Below are 22,914 nucleotides of genomic sequence, written 5' to 3'. Positions count from 1 at the left end.
TTGACATGAACCGAGAAATTAACCAAGAGAAAACAATACCGTCTCCAGCCACGAGAGGGCGCTCTATGCTGCTCAATGCTCCTGTAGTCTACCACTGAGCAGCATAGAGCGCCCTCCCGTGGCTATAGATGGTTATGTTTTCTCTTGGTTCTTGGTTCTAAATAAATGCGACTTATAGTCGAGTGCGACTCATATATGTTTTTTTCCACGTCATGACGTATTTTTGGACTGATGCGACTTATACTCAGGTGCGACTTATAATCCGAAAAATACGGAAAATTACAGAGGTATATAATATCACACTTGTCCATGTGTGAATAGATTGCATTGTGCAAATCCGTGAATGAATGTTCAGAATTGAGGTAAACTGCAACAGATTTTCACTGCTCAGGGAGTAGGGAGCAATGGACACTGTGTAGGGACCATTTCAATGGGAACACAGTTCATGCACGGAGCTCATTTCTAATGAACTGATTATCTGAATCAGATGTGTTATGCAAGAGAGACATGCAAAATATGCAGAGCTGGAGGGCACAAGGACTGGAATTGAGAACCGCTGGTATTGTCATTACAATGCATAATTATGTACCCACTGGATGCAACACATGCCTTGTTTATAATGGGTTTTAATGTTTTTGTCTCAGCACTCTGGGACACACGGCATGACAGTATAGTTAGGGGCATAACTTGAGGTATTTAGCCAATCGCAATGGACTGGATAGCTGGCCAATCAGCGCACACTTCGCTTTTCAGAACGATGAGCTTTGTAAAAATCAATGCATTTAAGAAAGGTGGGGCATAGAGGATAAACAATAATGTACAGTATGTGAAAAATACGGTGTTTTTTGCAACTTAAATTTCATTACACCAAATACACAAAATAATGTTCTTTTTAGCAACATCAAATGAGACCCCTTTAAAACCAGTGTTTAAGTTCTGCCAGGAATATGACCATTCTATGTCAGTTATTTCTCTGCATGACACTGTCATGAACTCACCTTGATAATGCACCCCCTGGATAATGCACCCATGTCAACAGTGAACCCTAGTGAACAGTGAACCCTAATAATTCTTTGAATCTTACGCTGCAGCGGCGAGATGCGGCCATATTTCAGTAAATAGAACTCATATTGCTCTCTACTTGCTGGAATGACTGCACTGAAACACTCTCTCCCTTTCATACCCTCTCGCAGGCAGGATAAAGAAAACCCTTCAGTGTCAACATGTTCTCCGTGTCTCCGCGCAGTGCTGTCATTAGAACATAGGGGATTTCTTTTTAATATCCTGTTCTCCTGAGCCATGCTAAGATGCGTCGTCCGTCGAGGCCGCGCTGCATCAATAGAGCTCAGAAAGCCTTGCGATTGTCACGCTGGATATGAAAATAGCTGCCTGTGTATATGTGTGCTGAATAGCAGTGCGAACAGGGGCACCATGCAAATAGGCACCACTTTCATTAATTATAATTAATGAGATGCATTGCCTATGTAAATGTTTTATTTTTCCCTTCTGTCTCAAGATGTAAGTCCCTCTGGAATTGGCACCACAATGACTTGGAACGATCGCTGAAAATGATTTTGCATGATAGTTAGTGGCACTTCTATCTTATTCCTCGTCTCTGATGATCTAAGAGTCCATTGGTCCTCAGATCCACCCGAGAAGGTCAGGTGGTCAGATCTTAGCCATCAAACGGTGACTTGTAGAGCTAATGGGTGCTGGGATCTCTGATGGATCAGAACCTCCAGGCCCAATTAGCCTTTTAAGTCATCGCTGTGTGAGAGACTTCACACAGTGTCAAGCTCTTCCTCCGCGTCACAGGCAGGCAGCCAGGAAGTGGCATGTCAGAGTGCTGGAGGGCTAAGGGGCCATCACTCAGTCAGCGCAGCGCTAATTGTACATGAGAATGAATGATGGCTGCTATTGTTCTTTTATGTGAGGTTGATTACCTATATCTCATGTTCTTGAGCTCACATGAGCAGTATCCTGAGCCGATGGATCAGATGGTTGGAGATGATGTTAATGCCGGCTGATTTTTGATGGAGTTCATTATGCCCCTGCAGAGTCATGATGTATTTTAAAGTAAGCGAGAAAGGAGGTGAGCCAGATTATTGGGTGCAAAAAATACATATCCCTCTCGCTGACACATTCATCATAACATTGTCTGGGCCGCTCCTGACAAAGCTCCGCAGCTCTACCCATTTTCCCCTCTACTGATTTAGCCGGTTGGTTATGGATTGGAGTGGAGTGTAGAGACAGAACTCGCTCACTTCCTGCATGAGAAATAAGCCCATCCCCTGCCGTTTAAAACACATTCAATCATTGTCATAGCTCAGTCAGGAGCTTATGACACCTAAGCTTTAAAATACACCACTTCAGGCAACAAGACTTAATATCTGAGGTTTAAACCAGGGATGGAAGAGCAGATGAGATCCACATCTCCTAATTATCCTTTAATTGCACAGTGCTTTGTCCAATTAAATTAGCATTTATAACGGTGGGTGTGAGCACATTCTTTCTAGTCCACTCTCAAAGCTATTTGACTCATTGATCTAATCTACTTGGCAGATTTTGACACATAAGGTTTCATAAAACATGTAATTCAGTGGCTACAGTATATTCATGCAAACAGTGTTTGAGATTGACAACAGTATGTATCAACATGCTTGATTCAAAAATTATTGTGTTGGACAACTCTCAAAAACTGTGTTCACACAGTCAGTGTTATTGGCAACCATAATTACTAACAAGCTTAACTCTCAAAAGCTGCGCTCACAGTGTTTTGGACTGACATCTCATTTATTAACAGGTTTCACAGTCAGTATTTTGGATTAAAAGCTGTATTTACTAGCAGGTTTCAGTCTGCTGCATTCACAAAGTCAGTGTTTGGGTTTGAAATCTGTATCCACTAACAGGTTTCACTCTCAAAAGCTGCATTCACACTGTGTTTGGGATTGACAACCGTATTTAATTCTTCTCTGAAATGTTGCATTCCCACAGTGTTTGAGATTGACAGTCATATTTATGAACATATTTTACTCTCAAATGCTACATTCCCACAGTTTTTGGGATAGACCACTGTATTTATTAACAGGTTTTACTCTTAAAAGCTGTGTTCACACCGAATTTGGGATTGAGAACTTTATTTACTAAAACCTAAAATCTATGAATACTCTCTGCATGATTGACTAATGAATAATGATCGTAACCACAGTGAGTAAATATTAAAGTCAGAAGGACTAATCACAATTCACACTTTGTTTAATAGTTTATGGTTAAGGAGAAATCCATAATTTCTCCTTAATTATGGAATACTAAACCAAGCAAATCATGCCAGTCTGGCCAGGCCAGAAAACCATTTAGGACCTGCAAACCATTTTTTTTCAGCAGGACAACCACACAATATGTCTATTTTCTGGCATGTTTATAACCTGAGTGTTTTACAGCCCTAACATTAATGACTGACAGCAAAGATCAACCCACAACTCATGCCGTACTTATATGTCAATAACATCACTGGCAACTAGTTGTCCACTGCAGATCCATTTATGCAACAAATATATAACTTAATCTCAAAATTCAGTTCAGTATTTTAAAGACTGTCAGTTTGGTTGTAGATAGCCATTATCAATCGCTTTCATATATAGCCAAACATTGTGTGAGCATAACCACATTTAGCACTCCAACCAGAACTGACAACCATGCTCTGTTGCTGTGTTTGCTGTGTGAACATTGTCATTATGACATACACTTGTCTGACATATAGCCATTATTGAGGTCAGGTACTGACATTGCATGATGGGTGATGGGGCCTGAAACACTTCCAATCTATCTCAAATGTGTTTAGTAGGGTTCAGCTTTGTGCTTAGAGCAGGACTGTCAAGATTTTTTCCACACCAGAGTCAATAAAACCTTTCTTTATGGTACTGCTGCAACTCAATTGAAAGCACACATTTCTTTAGAATTATATGCTGCAGAATTAAGACTAAATTTCACTGAAACAGACAAACCTGTTTTGATTTAGTTAGTAGTATAGTTAGAGTTTGAAAAGAGTACAGTATGTCTGTATTGCCAATCCTTAGAAAATGTAACCTCAACAGGAGCTCCAGGTATTGTTGCACAGTTAGGTAGGACATCTGTACTCTATCTTCCACTTCCTCTCAGCTAAGGCCCAGGCAGCCTACTCAGTCCCTCACGCCCATGTGGGCCAGCCGGAGCAGGCAGGAAATCGATGGAGGCTGGGGACAGACGGCTGCCGTCCCACAATTAATGCCAATTTGTTATGTGCACGTATCTCTGCAGGGAGACATGGTGTGGGCGGAACTTTCCTGCAATGATTAAGGCACCTTGAGTACACAACTCTAGAGAGAGAGAGAGAGCTAGATAAAGAGTCTGTTCCCAGAGGTGAATTTAGATAGCTTTACATTTGGAGATGTTTGCATGAATTTGAATGATTGCAATGAATTATTCAGATGTCTTGGCATGTTCTGTGACTTTGTACTGTTATTAACATGCACTGTATTCATTGAATTGTAAGTTGTTGCCACTGAGCTAAGAGGGTTTCTTTGTATAGGATTATGAATCTTGGTGACATCCTACATTTAAAGAAGTGTCATTTTAATAACTGGATGATGAAAATGGTTAAGATTGAAAGGTTTTATTAGTTCGGTTCATGTAATGATGTTGCTGTTGCTGGGCTATGCTACCAATCAACAAAAGCAACATTTGTTTATTCAGCATTTATAATAATTGTTAGAAAACACGTTCACAAAATTACGGTTTTTGTTATATTTTTAATCAAAAACAGCTTTTGGAGAGCTTTTTAAGAGACTTCTTTCAAAAAAAAAAATCCTACAAGTTTTAGGCTGCCTCTTCTGTGAGTTCAAACTGAGCTTGTGTCATTGTACCTATTGTTTCCGGTCTTCTCTTTGAACGTGTCTATTTAAAGGCAAAAGAGCCATTATTATTATTTTTTTTAATCCTTCATGCTAGACTTTGATATTTGTACATGAAGAAAAAAATGCATTACATAAAACAAAAGAGAAAAGGTACCTAGAGGTATATTTTATTTATTAATATTATTATAACAATGCTTCTTAATTAATTAATTCCCCATCGCCTCAGGCATGCTGTATGATACCCAACCCTTCAGCCTATAACCTGCATCGCATGCTGGAACAGCGTTCAGCGGTGCTAATTGTTTGTAACAGTGCCAAGGCCCTCATTAAAGAATATATAGCATAGAAAGTAAAAGATTCACAGTGAGATGGCAGAGGTGCATGCGAGAAACAGTTTGGTGCATGAGTGAAACCTGCGTGGGGATGTTAGCATGTAGCAGTTAATTTTATGTTTGTTAAATGCAGGTGTCGTGTGTGGGAAGTTTGAGTTTCATGACAGAAGAGAAAGCTTTGTGGTGACTTTTTAATCAGTCTATGTGTGCAGAGTGGGAGTTTTAAGCCCAACTTTTCATTCCTTACTTTGTTGCAAAGATATTTTTATAACATGTAAATCACGTTCATTCACCTTTATAAGGCCTTTATAAGAGTTAAGAGAGTTCATTTTTCTCTACAGCGCTTGAAGCCCTGACTTATTAAAAGAAGAAAATAAGCACCACGTTTTTTATTTCCAAAGAGAAATCAAAAGGAAGAAAATTCTAAATCCATGTTTAATTGTAAAATAAAAGAAAATAATAATAATAATAATAAATTTGAAGCACAAAAGGTTTTCACTTTATTGCTTGAAGAAGAAAAAAAAAACATTCTGTCACCATTTACTCACCCTAATGTCATTTCTAACTTGTATGAGTTTATTTTATTTTTTCTTCTTCCATGTAACACAAAAGGTCTGAATGATAGTTTTAGACGAGGAAATAGGCTGAGAATTTTAGCTTAAAACACTTCCTTGACAGCTGTAGTCTCCATTCACTTTCATTGCACAGGGGCTTAACAATGAGGCTGACCTCTGAATTCAGCTTGTCAACTTGTCAAGTTATTGGGTAACTTAGATAAAAATTGCAAGAATGACTTCTATAGTATCCATAAGAAAGTGTTGAAAATTATACACAAATCAGTAAAGTTTTGCCACCAATTTCATACAAAAGTGATTATGAATTCATCGTTGTATTGGGGTTTCCTTTATAATTAGAATATATCATTTTCAGTTTTTAGGCTTTTCTGTATAATTACCATAGGTCTGTATGACATTAAAATATTTGGTAACACTTTAGAATAAGGTTCCATTAGTTAATGTTAGTTAACTACTTTCGTTAGCATGAACTAAGCAAGAACAATCCTTCTACAGCATTTATAAGTCTTGGTTCATGTTAATTTCAACATTTACTAATGCATTATTTAAATCAAAAGTTGTGCTTGTTAACATTAGTTAATGCACTGTGAATTACCATGAACTAACAATGAATAACTGTATTTTCATTAACTATCATTAACAAAGATGAATAAATAAAGTAATAAATGTATTATTCATTGTTTGTTCATGTTAATTAATACATTAACTAACATTAACTAATGGAACCTTATTCTAAAGTGTTACCAAATATTTAAGTCCGACTCTAACCATTAGGCCACGACTGCCCCCTTTTAGTCAATAACATCCATGCTCATTTCTCTGTAGGAGCCGTAACGTCTAGATTATGAAAGTAACCCTCGTTCCCTGAAGGAGGGAACGGAGATGTTACATCAGAAAGAGCCTGACGAATGGGGTCTCTCCCGAGAGCCCAATCACCTTCGAGTGGTAACAAAATGAGCAAATGGTAAACAGTGAACCTAGGTCTGTGGGATTTGCATCACAAGCTCCGCCCCACTGTGTGGGTATATAAGGAATAGTGAACTACTGAACAGTAGAAATAGTCATTAATCACGCAAAATATTATATATGTTTCTTCAAAGTGTGATACAATAACACGACTATCTTTGAAAAAAGATGATAATGTTTAAAATAATGTTTATAAACCATATATAATTAATAAAGTTGCTTAAACAATTAGAAAAAAAAAAAAAAAAAAAACGGCATCATGCATGTATCTATAGTTTATTACAAAGGACCGAAAACCAATCACAAAGAGTAGGCTATTTTCTTAATTTTAAAACATGAGATACAGTGGGATGGGAAAGAACTTCCTTAAAGTCTTGAGACATTTTTTTAAAAAGTTGAACTTGCATTAATTTAACATGGCTTTCTAAACATGCCGCTCTCTTGTGCTAGACGCGAACCCAATGCTGATAGCTGTCCCAATAGAAAATGTGATAAATATGCGTTCTGTGTGAACGGCTTGGTTTCAGTTTTGACATAAACAACATCTTCTCCACACTGATGCTCTTGTTTTCCACAATATATTGATTGAAGAAACATAGCAGTGCTGTAACTAGCGGGTTCAACTAGATAAGCTAACAAAAGCATTAAAATCCAATAACACTTATAACACTTTGTGCGCCAGTGATAAGGCTGCCTGACGGCTGATGCAGACCTAAAATTCAAATGCAATGTTTTTGCATTTGAATGTGGATAAAAAAATAAAAAATACAAAAAACTTTTAATGATATTTCCTTGTAGTTGTACATTCTCATCATTGTCTTTAGTGCTGTTCAGTGACTTCCTGCATTTTTAATGACACCCAGTTATACCATTGAAATCTGCTCTGAAACGTGTATTGAGTGCATACTTTATCTTTTCTTTAGCGATTTGTGACATACCATCTGTGATACATATTGTACTACTTCCACAAAGTAATTCATATCTCTGTGTAATTTTCTGGTAGTATATGAATCAAAAACAATCTAATAAGAATAAGTAAATAATGTTGTAACTCATATGCACAATATAACATATGATTGCACCTAAGACGAGTGTCTGATTATATAGTCAGCAAATATCAGTGTGAGTGTGGCCATGTATGTTTTCAAGCTATTGAAAAAGCTCCTCAGAAAGCTTGATATATACAGTATTTATTGATGTTAAGTTACTCAGAGACATTTATCCTTGCCAAACAAACTCAAAAAAGATGAGTTTGTTTGGCAAGGAGGAACAGCTCTATAAAATGTGAATGTATCAATTAGTAAAGTGGCAATGACTGCTGAAAGTTGTGAAAGCTGTTGATTTAAGGCCACAGCCAACATACTATACGTATAGACCTTTTCAATAAAAAAAGAAAGAAAAGAAAAATAAATATTTTTTTTTGACTTTCTGGAACATCCATGCCGCATGAATGGATGGATTTATAAAATCCTGCTCCCAATAACCTCGAAAAAGTAAATAACATAGACAAACATTCAATTTAAAGCTTTATTTTGCTCCATTCATAGGCATTTAGATCTGAGAACATAAGCTGTACTAGAAGAAGGAAAACCAGTTACGCATGTCATTACCATCAAGGCCATTTAGATGTTTACGGTGTCACATCATGATGTAAATATGGTTGCTTTAGCTGTACATCTAATCTGCAGTCAACAACTGGGGTCTCCAACTCATACTTCCAGGAATTTACTTACATAAACCTGCAGCCAGTGATTGTGCAAGGTGTAATTGTTTTGCAATCCCCAGTCACGGTCACTCGCCCCTTGATCTGCAGCGGACCTGAGCTCAAAACGCAAGGACGTAGCAAAGATAATAGCAGCAGGAACGGATTCTGTACCCTCCCTCACAGGAGTGTCAATACAATGACGGCTATAGCCTTAGAGATAATGCGTTCCTGTGACAGCTTAAAAAATAGCTGGACTGTTTAAATAGCAGGCGGACTAATATTTAACCAGAGATTTTCTCTGAGGAAAGTGCGAAAGGAAAGTAGGGGTTGGCAGTTCATCGGGACAGGCGTAACCGCGGCACATGTAATTACCCTGAATATGCCTCCAGGCCGGCCTATCAGAGGGCTTCCTCGGATGCTCGAGTGTGGCGCATGGCATGACATTTGATCACTTTCTTATCATGTGTGTTCCTTTTGGGAGAGGTGCTGGTTTAAAAGGGGGATTACTAGGCTGTGCCAGTTTGATAACCCCCCTCGGTTTGTTGAACGCCACACACATGGCCATGGCTAACCACTAACCTCATCTCGGACTAAAAAAGTGTGTGAATTCAACCAAGGTTAATGTTTGACAGGTTAACGCATGCTAATGGGCTCGGAGAACCAGAGATTATTTACTTAAGACTGGATATCCTTCACACACATTACCTTAAAGAGGGTACTCACTCTGAAAGTGTGCATGGAGGTGGAGATGTGGGTAATGTGAGGATATGTACTTGGTAATTGCAGCTATTTCTATTCTCTTATTTCCTCAAACACCTCTAGTCAATTTGTCCACACGTTTCCTTTATCAGCATGTATGGCTACACTGAGTTTCTAACTTGAGCAATGTTTATAACTCTGGGAATTAGCTTTGAAAGCAGATGTTGTGTTGAAACGGAAACACAGGCAATAAAATCACTGGTAGGTTTAATGCTCTCACGTTTGGAGGCGTTTCATGTAGGTGTTTGTGGCTTCCTCTGTGTTCTCTTCCTATGTTTCAAAATTAAAATGTACAGTAGGTATGGGAACAGATTATGCTGTAGTTATTTTCAGAAGCGCACGCATTTTATTAAGTTTCTATGTTTGAATAAAGTGCTGTGACAAAAATCAATTTACAACCAATCAATCATGGGATTCCACAGAAAATTTACAGAGAAAGATAAAAAAAAGATTTTACATAATGTATTTTCTAGGGGTGTCAAAGTTAACTTAAGATATTAATTAAACGTGTAACAGAATCATTTTAATATTTAACAAATTCGGTATTAATGCTATTTCATTCTGCTTTTAGAAAGCATGAAATTACTAATGGTTGTTTTGTTGTATTGACATCTTTATTAACATTAAGAAGAAAGTTTTAAAAAACTATTTATAATATCATAATATGAATATTTCTAACACAGAAGGTCTTTATATGAGATTATAAAGCAGCTTTTATTGTTTTCTCTCTCTTTTTTTTTTGTAAAGTGCCTTGAAAAGCAATTTTTAAAGATGCTACAGTATATAAAAATAAGTTTAATTAAAAATAAGTTTAGTACTTTTGTTATTATAATCATATTTAGGGTGGCCCAGACATTGAATGTTTGAAAACTCCTTACTTGTCTATCCCATTTGACCCTTGTGTAAAGAAAAATTAAGCTTTTTTGGTTGTGTTATATTGTGCCCCCATAAAAACAAACAAACAAAACAAATAATAATAATAATAATAATAAATAACTATAATAAACAATACAAGTTGCACGTGACAGCCCTTGTTATCTTAATTGTTTAAAATTGCGTGGCTCTTAATTAACATATGCAAATGAGTCCTAATTGCTCTTACTAATGGGCCATGCTCTTATTAATTCATTTATCATAGTTTTTTTCTTGTGAAAAAGCTTGAAATGTGCTTGATTGATGTTTATATCGTGAATATATAGCAAGCATTTGTGCTTGAGTAGACATTTTGATAAAGATCGTACAGATGAGTGCAGAGGTTTCAAAGGAAAAATGCATTCTGGCTCCAAGTTTGATCACTTTCAGCTTAACGAATGCGGTTTATCTGTTAATTGCAGTTCAGTAAACAGTGACAATGTTTTCTCTCTCTTGCAGGATTTGGTGACCAATGTGTCACCACGAATCGTGCGTGGTACTACCTCAGGTCACATTTTCGGTCCTGGCCAGGGCTCGTTCCTCAACATCGAGCTCATTAGTGAAAAAACAGCTGCCTACTGGTGCAAGAGCGTGGCAGAACTCAAAGCCGACTTCCCCAAAAATGTGAGTTCACTTTCAGCTCAGTGTGTGACTTTCTCTTGTCTTTATCTCATCTCTGTCTCTCATTTTTTTTTTACTCTTATTCCTACAGAATTTTTTTCATAATATGATTCATTTCTTTGTTTCTTACTTTTTGTGGCTGGGGAGCCTGTCAGTGTTTTATCAACAGCCATAATTCTCCATAATAGAGGTGCCATCTTTTTCCCTCGTTTTCTGTCCCTCAGTAATTTGAGGCGCTTTTGCTCTGTGCATGTTAACTGCTTCACAAGTAATTGTGTAATAGAATCTCACTAATAGAAGATTTTCCAAGGCCTTCATTCTCTTCTCCTCCCTCCTCTGAGTCGCACTGCAGGCAGATGACAATAGCTTTTTGTAGTGTTCTTTTCATTGCAATCAGCCATCTCTTTTCTCTCTAATCATTTGCAATGAGACAGCGCATGTGAGCACAAAATAACTTCCTCAACTTTTGTTGTCTGTCTGCTGCACTCAAGGGTGAGATTAATTTTGAATTACAGGGTGCAATTATGAAGCACAACGTCACTTTTCACAGTAAGCCCTTGAACCCCTCCTTCACACAGATGTGGGTTTCATTTATTTATTTTTTTGGACTGGCATTTATCTCAGTGTCTACATAGGCAGCTATATTCTTAGGCAACATCTGAACCTAACTTGAAAGTCATAATGCCCTAGCAACTCTGCATGCCACACAAATTGGCACAAACTACACCCCTGGGTGGCATCTTCAGCAGAAAAATGTATTTACGCAGTTATGGCGTAATATTTCTGTTTAATGTTTTCTATAGTTGACTTTTGTCAATGTTAATGCAAGATTAATCTGAAAATAAATGAAAGCCATATACTACAGTTGTAGCACTTACACAGAGTTGTATAACTAATGTCTAATGTCCCATTAAATAGCTTTAGATGTTTATAAATAAATGCAATTATATAAGGCATAATTCTAAGACCAAATATGCAAACAGCCACGAGTAGAACGTCCCTGTTTTTATCAGGGAATTACAACAAGCCATAAAAACACAATTTGATGTTAGCATGTTGCTAACAACATGTTTATTCTGGTAAACATTACAACACATAGCACTCACAAATATTGCACTGCATAGCTTTTACATTAAGGAGTTCATTCTACTTCCTCATCTAACCCTTTTGTCAAACCAGTTAATTTAGAAATAGCCGCATGAAGCATTCTTTTTTTACGGTGTGGGTGAAATGATCAGTTTTTATTTACACTGAACTACTTTGTGAATGAAATCAATTTATTTATGGTTAACACTTCTCTCGCTTCACCTCGTCCATCATCTTGGATTTGTGTTTTCAATTCTCGCCACAGTGCATCACATGATTGCCTTCTCCACAAACGATAGATTAGAATTTGGCTAAACTAAAGGCCTCTCTCGGGAGGAATCGTAATTAAAATGCCTACATTTAGCTATGCTCCTTTAAAGTGTTTCCTCTGTAGGCAGCACATTCAGTTTTGGAACAGAGCATCTGTCATGTATCAGTGAGATAAACATAATATACACACTGTAAGAATCCCATTGATAATGCTCCCTGATTTTGCACAGGTTTCAGCTATTCAGCACCCCCATTATCTACATTTACTATTTACAATTTCCATTTCCCCCCATCGCTCCTTGTCAGCTTGTTAGGGAACACTGAAGTGTGTGTTTGGCGGAGCTCATCACAGCGTGTGACTGGTTCGTGGTCAGGGGTGATGGGCACACGCCGCTGGATGAAATGAGTACTCAGAAAAGTGTAATGAATAACGTAAACTACCGCAATAATGTCAAATTATACCGGCTCACACATTTCAGCCCCACAATCACACTCTCTGTGATCCTGCGAGTCTCAAAAGTGGTCAGGAACATGCCTGCAACTGAAGAATAAATGTGGCACGCAGAAGATGCAACCCCGCCCCCCTTCTCTTTTTTTCATTTCCTCATATCACCGCATGATTGACAGTTTCCACAGTGATGGGGGTCTCTAGAGGGCCAGTGTTGCTAGTGCTGGCGGACCGGCTCGGTTACCTCAGCACAGCGTTATTAAAGTGATAATAGGGTGATTCCTGCTTCTTAGAGATGCAGCCTGTCTTGCTCACTCTCTTTTCTCTGTCTGATTAGAAAGGGGAAGAGCCATGCCCTGCATGCACATTCACAGACTTATTTCATCTTAAACTTGAGTTTCTAAATGCAGGATAGCAAAAAGAACCGACTTTGTGTTACAGTATATTACAGATAGGCATGTATAGACAGAGACCCGGCCCTCAGTTTTCCTCCTGACACCAATAAAACATCGACACTGCTTTTCTAGACATGCCACAACCAAAATGTGGTTGCTTCTTATATTATAACTATATAGTGAGCATTTGTGAATTCTGACGTTATGATCGAGACAGTACAGGTGTGTTTGTAAAGGGTTCAAAGGGGAAGTTTGGTCACTCAGGTTTGGACTTATTTCATCTCAAGCTTAAATATCTGCTAAACGCAAGACCGCACAAAAAGAGCTGACTTGATCTCAAATTACAGATATACATGTATATACAGAGACCAGGCCCTTAGTTATTCTTCTGACACCAGTAAAACCCCGACATTGCCGGTCAGTATGTGTGGTTTAGCGGAGCTCCCAGAGGTGAGCGGATGAGAGGAGGTGGGGTTAGAGGCGCTACAGGTCCCGGCGAGATCCAGGATGGATGGACTCATAAACTTTGGCCGCCAAGCATTCCTCCCAGTGCCCTATATACCGATTTGATTCCCTTAAAAGCACCCAGTGAGGAGGAGACACGTAGCATATATCTCTCCGCTTTATGGTGCGATTACAGTGTCTCCGCATACAGCGAGAGTAATACAGCTAAATCCCGCCTTGCCACAGAGGAGCTGAATAATGCCTTCAGCGTGATGTTTTTATTGTTTTAATAATACGTGCGTGCCACTGGGTGTCTACAAATGCGCTGAATTATAAAGCAGCAGAGTTTAAGGTGGGGTAATAGCTTTTGCTTAGAGCTGGGCTGTTAAAAAAATGAAATAAATAAATTCATGGATCCGCAAAAAAAAATTGATTTAGAAAAATTGCTGGATTTAGTGTAAGCTCATCAAGTGAAATCGCACTTTATCAGGCATTTTCATTCCCCCTAAGGTTTTTTTTTTTCCTTACACTCTTTTCTTCTTTGTCTAGATTATCATTGCCAGTATTATGTGTGGTTACAACCAAGCTGACTGGACCGAGCTGGCAAATATGGCTGAGGTAAGTTGCCATTCTCTGTGTGTGTGTTTGTGTTTGACAAGTTTGCACTGTTTGCCCCTTACACATCTCTCAAATTCAGAGATTAATCAGGCTAATTGGAAGCATGAATAGTAAATGAAACATGCATCCATGAAATTAGTTTATGTTCTGAAGATCTTTGTCCTCAAGATATCCATTTCATTTACATGTTTGAAAGTCTGTTAATTTTCTTTTTTTTTTTTTTGTCAGCATATCACAAAAAGAAGCATTTATTTATCACACGCATTCTCAACACATTGACAAACACAGTCGCATTCATATTCATAGTTTAAAGCCTCATTGGTTCTGTGGAAAGAGGCTTTTACATTAAATTTGCATTAGATACTGTATCATTGGATTTCAGACTTTTGGGTGACAGAAGCGAAATCTGCTCACAAATTGTGAATGAGAAGTTGTAAAACTTAAAAAAATGTATGTTTGCCATAGCTGGAACCAACCTGCTTCCTCTATCAAAACCACACTGAGTATTATCTGGTGACCTCCAGTCATTTGTAACAATTGCGGAGGTTGTCTGTGATCTTAATCCTGTGCGAATCGGCCATGTCTGTAATTTGTAAAGTAAAAATGACCTACCATTCTTTCGCCCAACGCGAGGTCCTGTGATAATATTAGTCGAGTGCGAATCGACATCTCTGTGATTTGGCCAGCATTTGGCAGGTCGTATATCGTTTTTCGAGGTTTTTGTTTCCTGTGCGCCTTTTTATCCATCATTTATGAAGAATGGAGCTACGTTGGAGTGTTTGATAGTATTTTGGGTGCTGTCATCATATCGCTACACCATACAATTTGCGGAATGAGAAAGCTGAAAAGGTTTTGAGGTTAATGTGTTACAAATAAATCAAGCATAAAGCTTGTGATATTATCTTAACCTGGTGAAATGTAAATGACACAGCACACATGACTATATTAGTTTCATTATTTTTATTTTTTTTATCTATCTAACAAGACCATAGAACGGGACTCTCAAAGCCTTGGATTTGTGGATCACGGTTTCCACAAAAATACTAAGCAGCATAACTGTTTTCAACACTGATAATAATAAAACATGTATCTTGAGCAGAAAATAAGTATATTAGAATGATTTCTGATAGATCATGTGACACTGAAGACTGGAGTAAATTAATGACTGCTATAAAAATCAGCTTTGCATCACAGGAATAAATAACATTTAAAATGTAAAAAAAAAAAATATATATTATAATAGGAAACTGTTAGTTTGATAATGTTTCATAATATGAATGCTTTTACTGCCATTTTGATCAAATAAATGCAGCCTTGGTGAATTCAAAATCATTAAAAAAGTCTTATGAACCTCTTCATCAGTCTATTACTTTGAGTTTTGAATCGTTAGACCATCAGCACTGACCGCTCGTAACCACAGACTTAAAACTGATCTTAATACCAGGAGTAAATTAGGTATTTTATTCAGATTTTCACTCTGGCTTTTAGGCGTTTGGATAAGAATTTTCATGTGTCATGCTTACTTTTCAAAACATGCTGTGCTTTTAAGAATCTTTCAAATATATAGAAGATATGAAAGTGGCCTTTCTGTGGCAAGGAAGCTTCACATATTCTTGCTTAAGCTGTGAGAAGGGTTCAAGAAATTTCTTAATGCCAATCATTAATTAATTCATTAGAGAAGTGCACTATGTTAAAGGGCCCAACAGAATTGTCTATCAAAGGTGCCTTGATGTAGCTATGAGCTGGATTGGGCCAGGCAGCATGCCTTTGATCACACTGGAGTGGTTAGTTCTTGTCAAAGTTAGTGTCAGGACTGATCAGTGTTTGTGTTGAGGCCTCTGGCTGTCTAATGGAGCGTATCAAGACATCCTCCACTCACTCTGTCTCACTAACACACACACAAACATCATTTTTTGGAGTCCTGCAGGTAAGTCACAGCGCAAAGCCTAGGCCATATGAAGACCATCAGGGCCTACCAATGGAAATCTACTATATGTGCGAGTACTTCTATTCATTTCGACGACCGCAACAGTTGGCTTTTGTTTCCTGTTCAAGTAGGGAGCTTTGATGTGAGGCTGTTTAGTATTTCTGGATAAGAGGTCATCAGCTTTGAAGTTTTCTCTTGTTTGAGGTACATAAAAGCTCTTTCTCATAACACACAGATGATGCTCTTGTTTTCGTTTCGCCATTGTTAAGATTCACATGTAGAATTACTTCAATTCAGTCCAAGGATGACATATTTCTCGCAAGTTGCAGGTGGAAAACGCAGAGAGGTGCTGAATATTAAGGTGCAGTGGGTGTAAATATCATCTGTCCTTAGTTGTGACTCTCCTTGTTGAGTCCTCTGGAAACACAGAACAACTGTTCATCATGGGCTTTATAAATTTGGTTTCCGTGGCCATGCAGCTGCATACAAATCTAAGATCACCACCAAGCAACGGCAAGCATCAGCTGGAGTGCCGAAGAGCTCGTCACTATCGGGCTCTGGAGCGGTGGAAATACATTCTCTGATTAATCACTCACTCTTCACCATCTGGCAGTCTGACAAGTGGATCTCGGACTGACATGAGAATCTGAATCTGTCAGAGAGGGCTACTCACATTCCCAACCTTCCACGCATCCATATTGCCAGCTGTAAAATTTGATGGAGGTGGAATAAGAATAGTGAAGGGCTGTTATTTTCATGGTCATGTTAGCTTTTCCCTTTAGGGAAGTTATAACACACACACACACACACACATATATGTATCCAAAATGCTGATCAAAGAATACTGAAAGAAATATGTCAACACCAAATCAGCTTTGCCATCACAGGAATGAATTACCTTTTAAAATAAATAAAAATGGAAGATTCTAATATTATTTCATAAAAAAACATGCACTCACACACACGCATGCATAAAATGTATATCGAGAATCATACAATTTCTTTTCAATATAAAATTACTGATCAAAAACAATTAAAATTTGATTGGCCTTGTTATGGTGTAATATTCAAGTACTGAGTGATATTAATTAACATTTACTTACTATAGGGTTGGATTAGGGTTTGGTTAATTCTCCAATTCTCACTATTAACTAACCATTAACTATGATTTTTGCCTCAATTAACTCCTTATTTGCTGCTTATTAATAGTTTATAAGGTAGTTGTTAAGTTTAGGGTATTGGGTAGGATTATGAATGTCATGCATTAAATGTACTTTATAAGCACTAATAAACAGCCAATATGTTAATAATAGACATGCTAATAAGCAACTAGTTATTAGTGTGAATTGGACCCTATACTAAAGTGTTACCGTTTAGGGATATTTTATTTATTTATGCATAATTTGCTGTTATTGCTGTATTAAGTACATGCATCATTTAACAGTGTAAAAGGAAGTGTCGAAATGAAAAACGAATGGCTGCAGATGAAATGAAGTCTAAATGTTATTATTTATTTTTATTAACATTATTCATTCAAAATTCTTATCGCCCAACATCAGTTTCAACCCCAGTAACATTCATGTGGATGCAGTAAGGAAGCAGCCACTAACTTATTCCAGCATTTACAAGAAACCCTTCCCAGAAGTGTGTGTTATAGCAGTATGGACCAAACTCCTATTATTCTCCATCATCTGTGGAATTAAATATTCACAAAGCAGATGTCCTCATATTTTTTGGCCATATAAAATAGTATGCACTTTATACCAGCACACCTTGGAATAGATTTGCACAGTTCTGTCTCCTGCCTACCTTGTCTGTCATTTTGTGTCTCTCGAACCCAGCCAAATCGCTCGTTCACTCTCTCTCTCTCACTTACTATCCCTCTCTTTCTTTTTTCTCTCTCCTCTAATGGCTGTCAGGATTTAGGAAAGCCACGGCTATGTGTCTGAAGCAGCAGGTTTGTAGGGTGTGTAGCGGAGAAATCGTTCTGGCTCTCCCCATTTCAGTGCGGTTCAGAACGGCCGCCAGAGCGTAATTGCCTGTTGAATGCTTTCCCACTTCCAGCACCCTCGCTCACTCACCCGCTCCCCATCCACCTGTGCTGCCTTTTTTCTGCTTCTCTTTTTTATAAGACGACTCTGTGGCAGCTTTGACATGTCAAAGAGTTCTTCTGGGTCTATTTTAAGAACACCATTTTATGCTTTTTGAATGCTGGGAAGTGCTTAGGGTTTTTTTTTTTTTTTTTTTTATGTGTGCAGCTTCTGGGAGGCTGTTTTACACACAGCGGCAGTAAAATGTATTTGGACATCTTAATATATTAAAGATCTATTTATTTCAGTGTAAAATATCAAACCAAGTGGCATTTGTAAATAAATATTGCACAGTTATTTTTTTTTTCTTGATTTCATTTCTTTTTCTAGATTCTTATGAATCGATAGACTTTAGAAATGGAAAATGAAAAATTATTTATGACACATCTTGCTAGTGTTTGTGACGTCTTTAAAAGTCATTGTGTTTGTCAGCGAAGGACATTTATATACTGTCATTTATATATTTGTCATTTAAAGAGCCTGGTGAAACATGTATGTGTCTTCACCGATTGAATTGCTATTTGATTGAATGTGTACATTTAAACAGCAACATAAATGTAAAATGGATAACTACTATTTCTGAGTTATATGGAAATAAATAACTATAAAAAGAACTCTCTTCACCTAATATGGCAATTATTGTTTGAGTTTCATGATTGAAACATGCATGCATGCATCCATGTGTCTTACCATGATTGCATGATGCTTGTGTATGTGACAACATTTACACATCTTTCATGCATCTCAAACCACCTCCTGAGCTTGTTTGAGTGATTGGATTGTTATCGGTCTCAAATGCATCTTGTGGGGGATTTACTGAAGTGACCGCTTGTGCTTTGGATTTGTTTGTCTGTAAATGTAGTTTTGCAGTGCATCTATTCTTGCATACATTTAATTACACAAGTGACTATATGTTAGTGGGTTTTTTTTTTTTTAACATAATTTAACCTAATTCTTTTGTTTAACAGGACTCTAAAGCTGATGCTCTGGAGCTAAACCTGTCTTGTCCTCATGGCATGGGAGAGAGAGGAATGGGACTGGCCTGTGGACAGGTAAACAACATTTAAAAAGCACTGCTGAAAAAAAAAATCACTACTGATTTCACAATGCATAATTGTGATTTTCTTTCCTCAGCAAAACACAAATTTAGAAAAATGGAAGCCTGTTTTCCACAAAATTATAGAGAACAGGGACCAACACTTTCAAGCTTCAGTAAAAATCATGAAAGTGGTCCCTGCGATTTACAGACTGTACAGTACATTTGTGTGAAACAGACAGAAAATCAAGTAATTATTCTTTATTTATCCAGACGTCTGTCCTAGATATCCTTGGCGCATTCATTAGAAATGTAGTAATGTTCCGTTTGTGAATTAACATTTTACATTGGATCTTTTATATAGAGTAGCAATTGATTTTAGGGCTGCACAATATGGGATAAATATATTATTATAATTATTGTTGCTGTTTTTGTTATTATTAAGTAAAGAAATAAAAGAAGAAATATTGCCATTGTAATAGTTGTCATGCGGTGAATCTGGCCAGTAGTGAAACTCCTGCAGTCGTTCTGAAGAAACTGTGGCGGCTGAGTCAGCTGTCTGCTCTCGAAATGCTCTCATACACTTTGATGCCACATGTGACAGCCAAATGGTGTCTGCGGCATCTCAAGTCGGACAATATTTCTAACTGGCATGCACTGCTTCAAGTCAGAACTTGATCGATCTGCATAGAGCACCTAAAGGAAACCCATGACCAGATCACACGAGGGACAAAGTGACATAAATCAGGAGCCATAATATTGGCAGTGTACAAAATAAGACATGAATACATTAACATAAACAAAACCTAGAACAGCCATGACAATTTCACAAATAATATTCAGGACTGAATATCAGGGCAAGAATAATATTATACACTGTGATATTACAAATATTCATGTACTTTTTCACAAGCTACTTGCGCGTAAAAGAACACCGTGCCGTGCCACACTCTGAAACATGCAGTGCATATATTCATTTAATTAAATTGCAGGCTAATTCTGTTTTATTTCCTTTAAATCATGCTGCCCCAGTTGATCTGGTTCAGAAAACTGCCCTAAATGATTTATTCAAAATTATTCAGTCTCTGATCTGGCCACAATGGTTAAAGGTCAGTGGAGGAGAAGATTGTCAGTAAATTATAACTTAAATTTAAGTCTGTTCCTCACACAAATCTCTCATTTGACTTGGAATACAGCACAAGATTCATATGGTTTTGCTTCAAAGCTTAGTTCAAGGTTCAGGTTCAAGGTTCTTTATTTGTCACATACATATACATGTTATATACATGTAGTGAAATGATTTTTCCCTAGTTTCTTGTCCCACAAAGTGCAAAAATATTAAATAAAAAAATATAACCCCCTCCTCCTCAAAAAACAAGAAAAATATATTGTGACGAGATGGGGCCAAGAGCCGTGGGAACAGAGCAAGGCCAATGGAGTATGGCTTTCGGCCCCACCCCTTTCGTCACATATATGAAACCATAAACATAAATAAGGTCAATAAAGTGCAAATTATATATTTAATACTAATAAAAGTCTGCAGACTCATTCAGTCTCTCTGTGTTGGTTCTCAAAATCCAGTATCACTTCCCTGATTGGAGCAATGACAGTAAACTGTGTCCAGGATGAAAAAGTCTTTAATAATTATTTTAGCCCTGGTCCTGCATCTCTGAATATACAGTGCCTTGCGAAAAAATTCATAGCCCTTATTTTTTTTTTCACATTTTGTTATGAAGCAGCCTTATGTTAAACTGCTTAGGCTTCTTTCGCAAGGCACTGTAACTGTTTTTATTGTCAGGGAGCGAAGTCCTGATGGATTTCTGTGCTGACCTTACAGCTCTCCACAGCTCCAGTATAAAAAGTCCTCAACACTTTACCTAGCCAAACATTGTAAATAGTAAGTAAGTTGATTTGCCCTCCTCACGAGGTGATCTATGCATTTTTCAGGAAAGATCTTCTATGATATATTCCCCAAGATATTTAAAACTGCTCATCCTTTCAACTGTGGCCCCACTGACCCACTGTTGTAATCCCTCACTTGCTTCCTCCCATAATCGATAATCATCTCCTTAGTCATCTCTTGTTTAGTCATGCAGTCACTGGTATAAAGAAGGTAGAGCACAGGACTGAGGACACAGCCCTGGGGGGTTTCAATGTTTTGGGTGAGTGTAGAGGAGGTGTGGTTTCCCATTCTAACCGCCCGGGGGCATCCTGTCAAAAAGTCCATGATCCAGTGACAAATGGAAGAACTCAGTCCTAAATCTCCTATCTAGATAGACAAGAAAGAGCAGCATAGTCTTCAGAATTTCACCTTTTGCATTCCAATTTTGCAAGCAAGGTGATATTCCTTTAAGACAATACATTAATTTTATTCAGAGCTTTTGCCACTTTAACTGTGAGGGAGTGGTGAGGTGACAGGAAATGATGAAGGTGAATCTGGAAATGGCATAAGTTAGTGTCAGACTCATGTCACCCGCACGGTAACAGAGCATGTGCGCCACCCGCCCAACCACATCTCTGCTCCCAAGCTGTGTTTTTCAGCTGAGAGTTCCTATAAACCTCACAAAATATTCAAATGCAGACTAAATGGACAGAGCAGGTCAGGAGGCATCTAATGGTACACTATTCCTCTCCATCTCCCTTCAGCTTCGTTATGCTTGTGAGGGAAGCAGGAGCCGTTTCCCCCCTCAAACAGGACACAAACCCATTGTGCTCCTGCAGAGGCTCTAAACGAGCCCTGCTCTACCACACACACACACACACACACACACTCATACACACACATGAAGCTAATCACAGCCTGCTGCCTCCTGGCAGCTAACCTCTGTGTGAACTAACGCAAGGCAATATCATTTAATCACACTGTTTGCCACACGTTCTCTTGTGCTCTCTCTATGGCTGGCTTTTTCTATCTGTGTCTCTCTCTGTCTTTGCTTCCTATTTATTTTTCCCATCTTTCAGTCTGGATCACCCCCTCCGCTCCCCCCATCTGTATGCTTCTGTCTCTCCCCCTTATACTGTAGGGAACAGGAGGAGGTCTCGTTGATTGTATGAGAATAAGTAGGAAATTGTGCACCGGTACAAAAATGTATGATTGCAGCCCCATAGTGTTGGGTATTTAATCAGGGAGCGTGGCCCTCGCTTTGAACCCTGGAGCGTACGGCACACTGGGCTAATTCAGCTCTATCTGGACACAGCGCTGTTGGAGGGGAAACTCATTTACATTTTACAAAGACAGAAATCAACTCGCAAAGATGTAAATATGCTAATGTTAAACAGTTTCTTTCTCTGGGCGCCAATGCAAGAGAACTTCGGGAATCTTAAGCGAGGCATTGTTTGGGTTCAGGCGTAGCTGGATTTCTCTTTTTATTTGAACTGTATTTTGTTCTGTACTAGAGTCTGTTTATGGTTGATGCCGAATGTTTGTGCTACAGCTTTGAGTGACCGTGTTTGTGATGTGTCTTACCACCGAGTTTTCAGACACGGGACAAAACATATTCAAATATTCCTGCTATTACAACAATTTCACACTAATTAATCAGAGATTATCTCTATGTTCTTAATACAGATATACTATATTTGACATTTTTTATTTTATAACAAAATTGTAACATTACATTTAGAATCACACCCTCTAAAATTACTTGTCCTCATACTTCACATAATATAATATAATATAATATAACTTGTAATACTTCATATAGATATATTATCTTATATTATATATAATATTTTTGTATTTGATATTATAATTACTGTATTCTGACACAAGGAAAAGCTTAATTCTAATATATATATATATATATATATATATATATATATATATATATATATATAT

The 22,914-nt window shown here is 37.8% G+C and overlaps 1 protein-coding gene across 1 annotated transcript in view; it reads left to right on the top strand.

Moving 5' to 3' along the window:
- dpydb (dihydropyrimidine dehydrogenase b) overlaps positions 1-22,914 on the top strand; it is a 153,538-nt gene that overhangs the window by 98,018 nt on the left and 32,606 nt on the right. Inside the window, exons 14-16 of the mRNA XM_026283439.1 lie at positions 10,601-10,765; positions 13,955-14,023; positions 19,009-19,092. Of these exons, the coding sequence (XP_026139224.1) occupies positions 10,601-10,765; positions 13,955-14,023; positions 19,009-19,092 (318 nt within the window). The remainder of the gene's footprint in view (positions 1-10,600; positions 10,766-13,954; positions 14,024-19,008; positions 19,093-22,914) is intronic.

This window comes from Carassius auratus, chromosome 2 (assembly GCF_003368295.1).
Source record: "Carassius auratus strain Wakin chromosome 2, ASM336829v1, whole genome shotgun sequence".
NCBI classification, from domain to species: Eukaryota; Metazoa; Chordata; class Actinopteri; order Cypriniformes; family Cyprinidae; genus Carassius; species Carassius auratus.
Note: the sequence above shows the minus strand (reverse complement) of the source record. Positions and strands in the feature narration are given on the sequence as shown.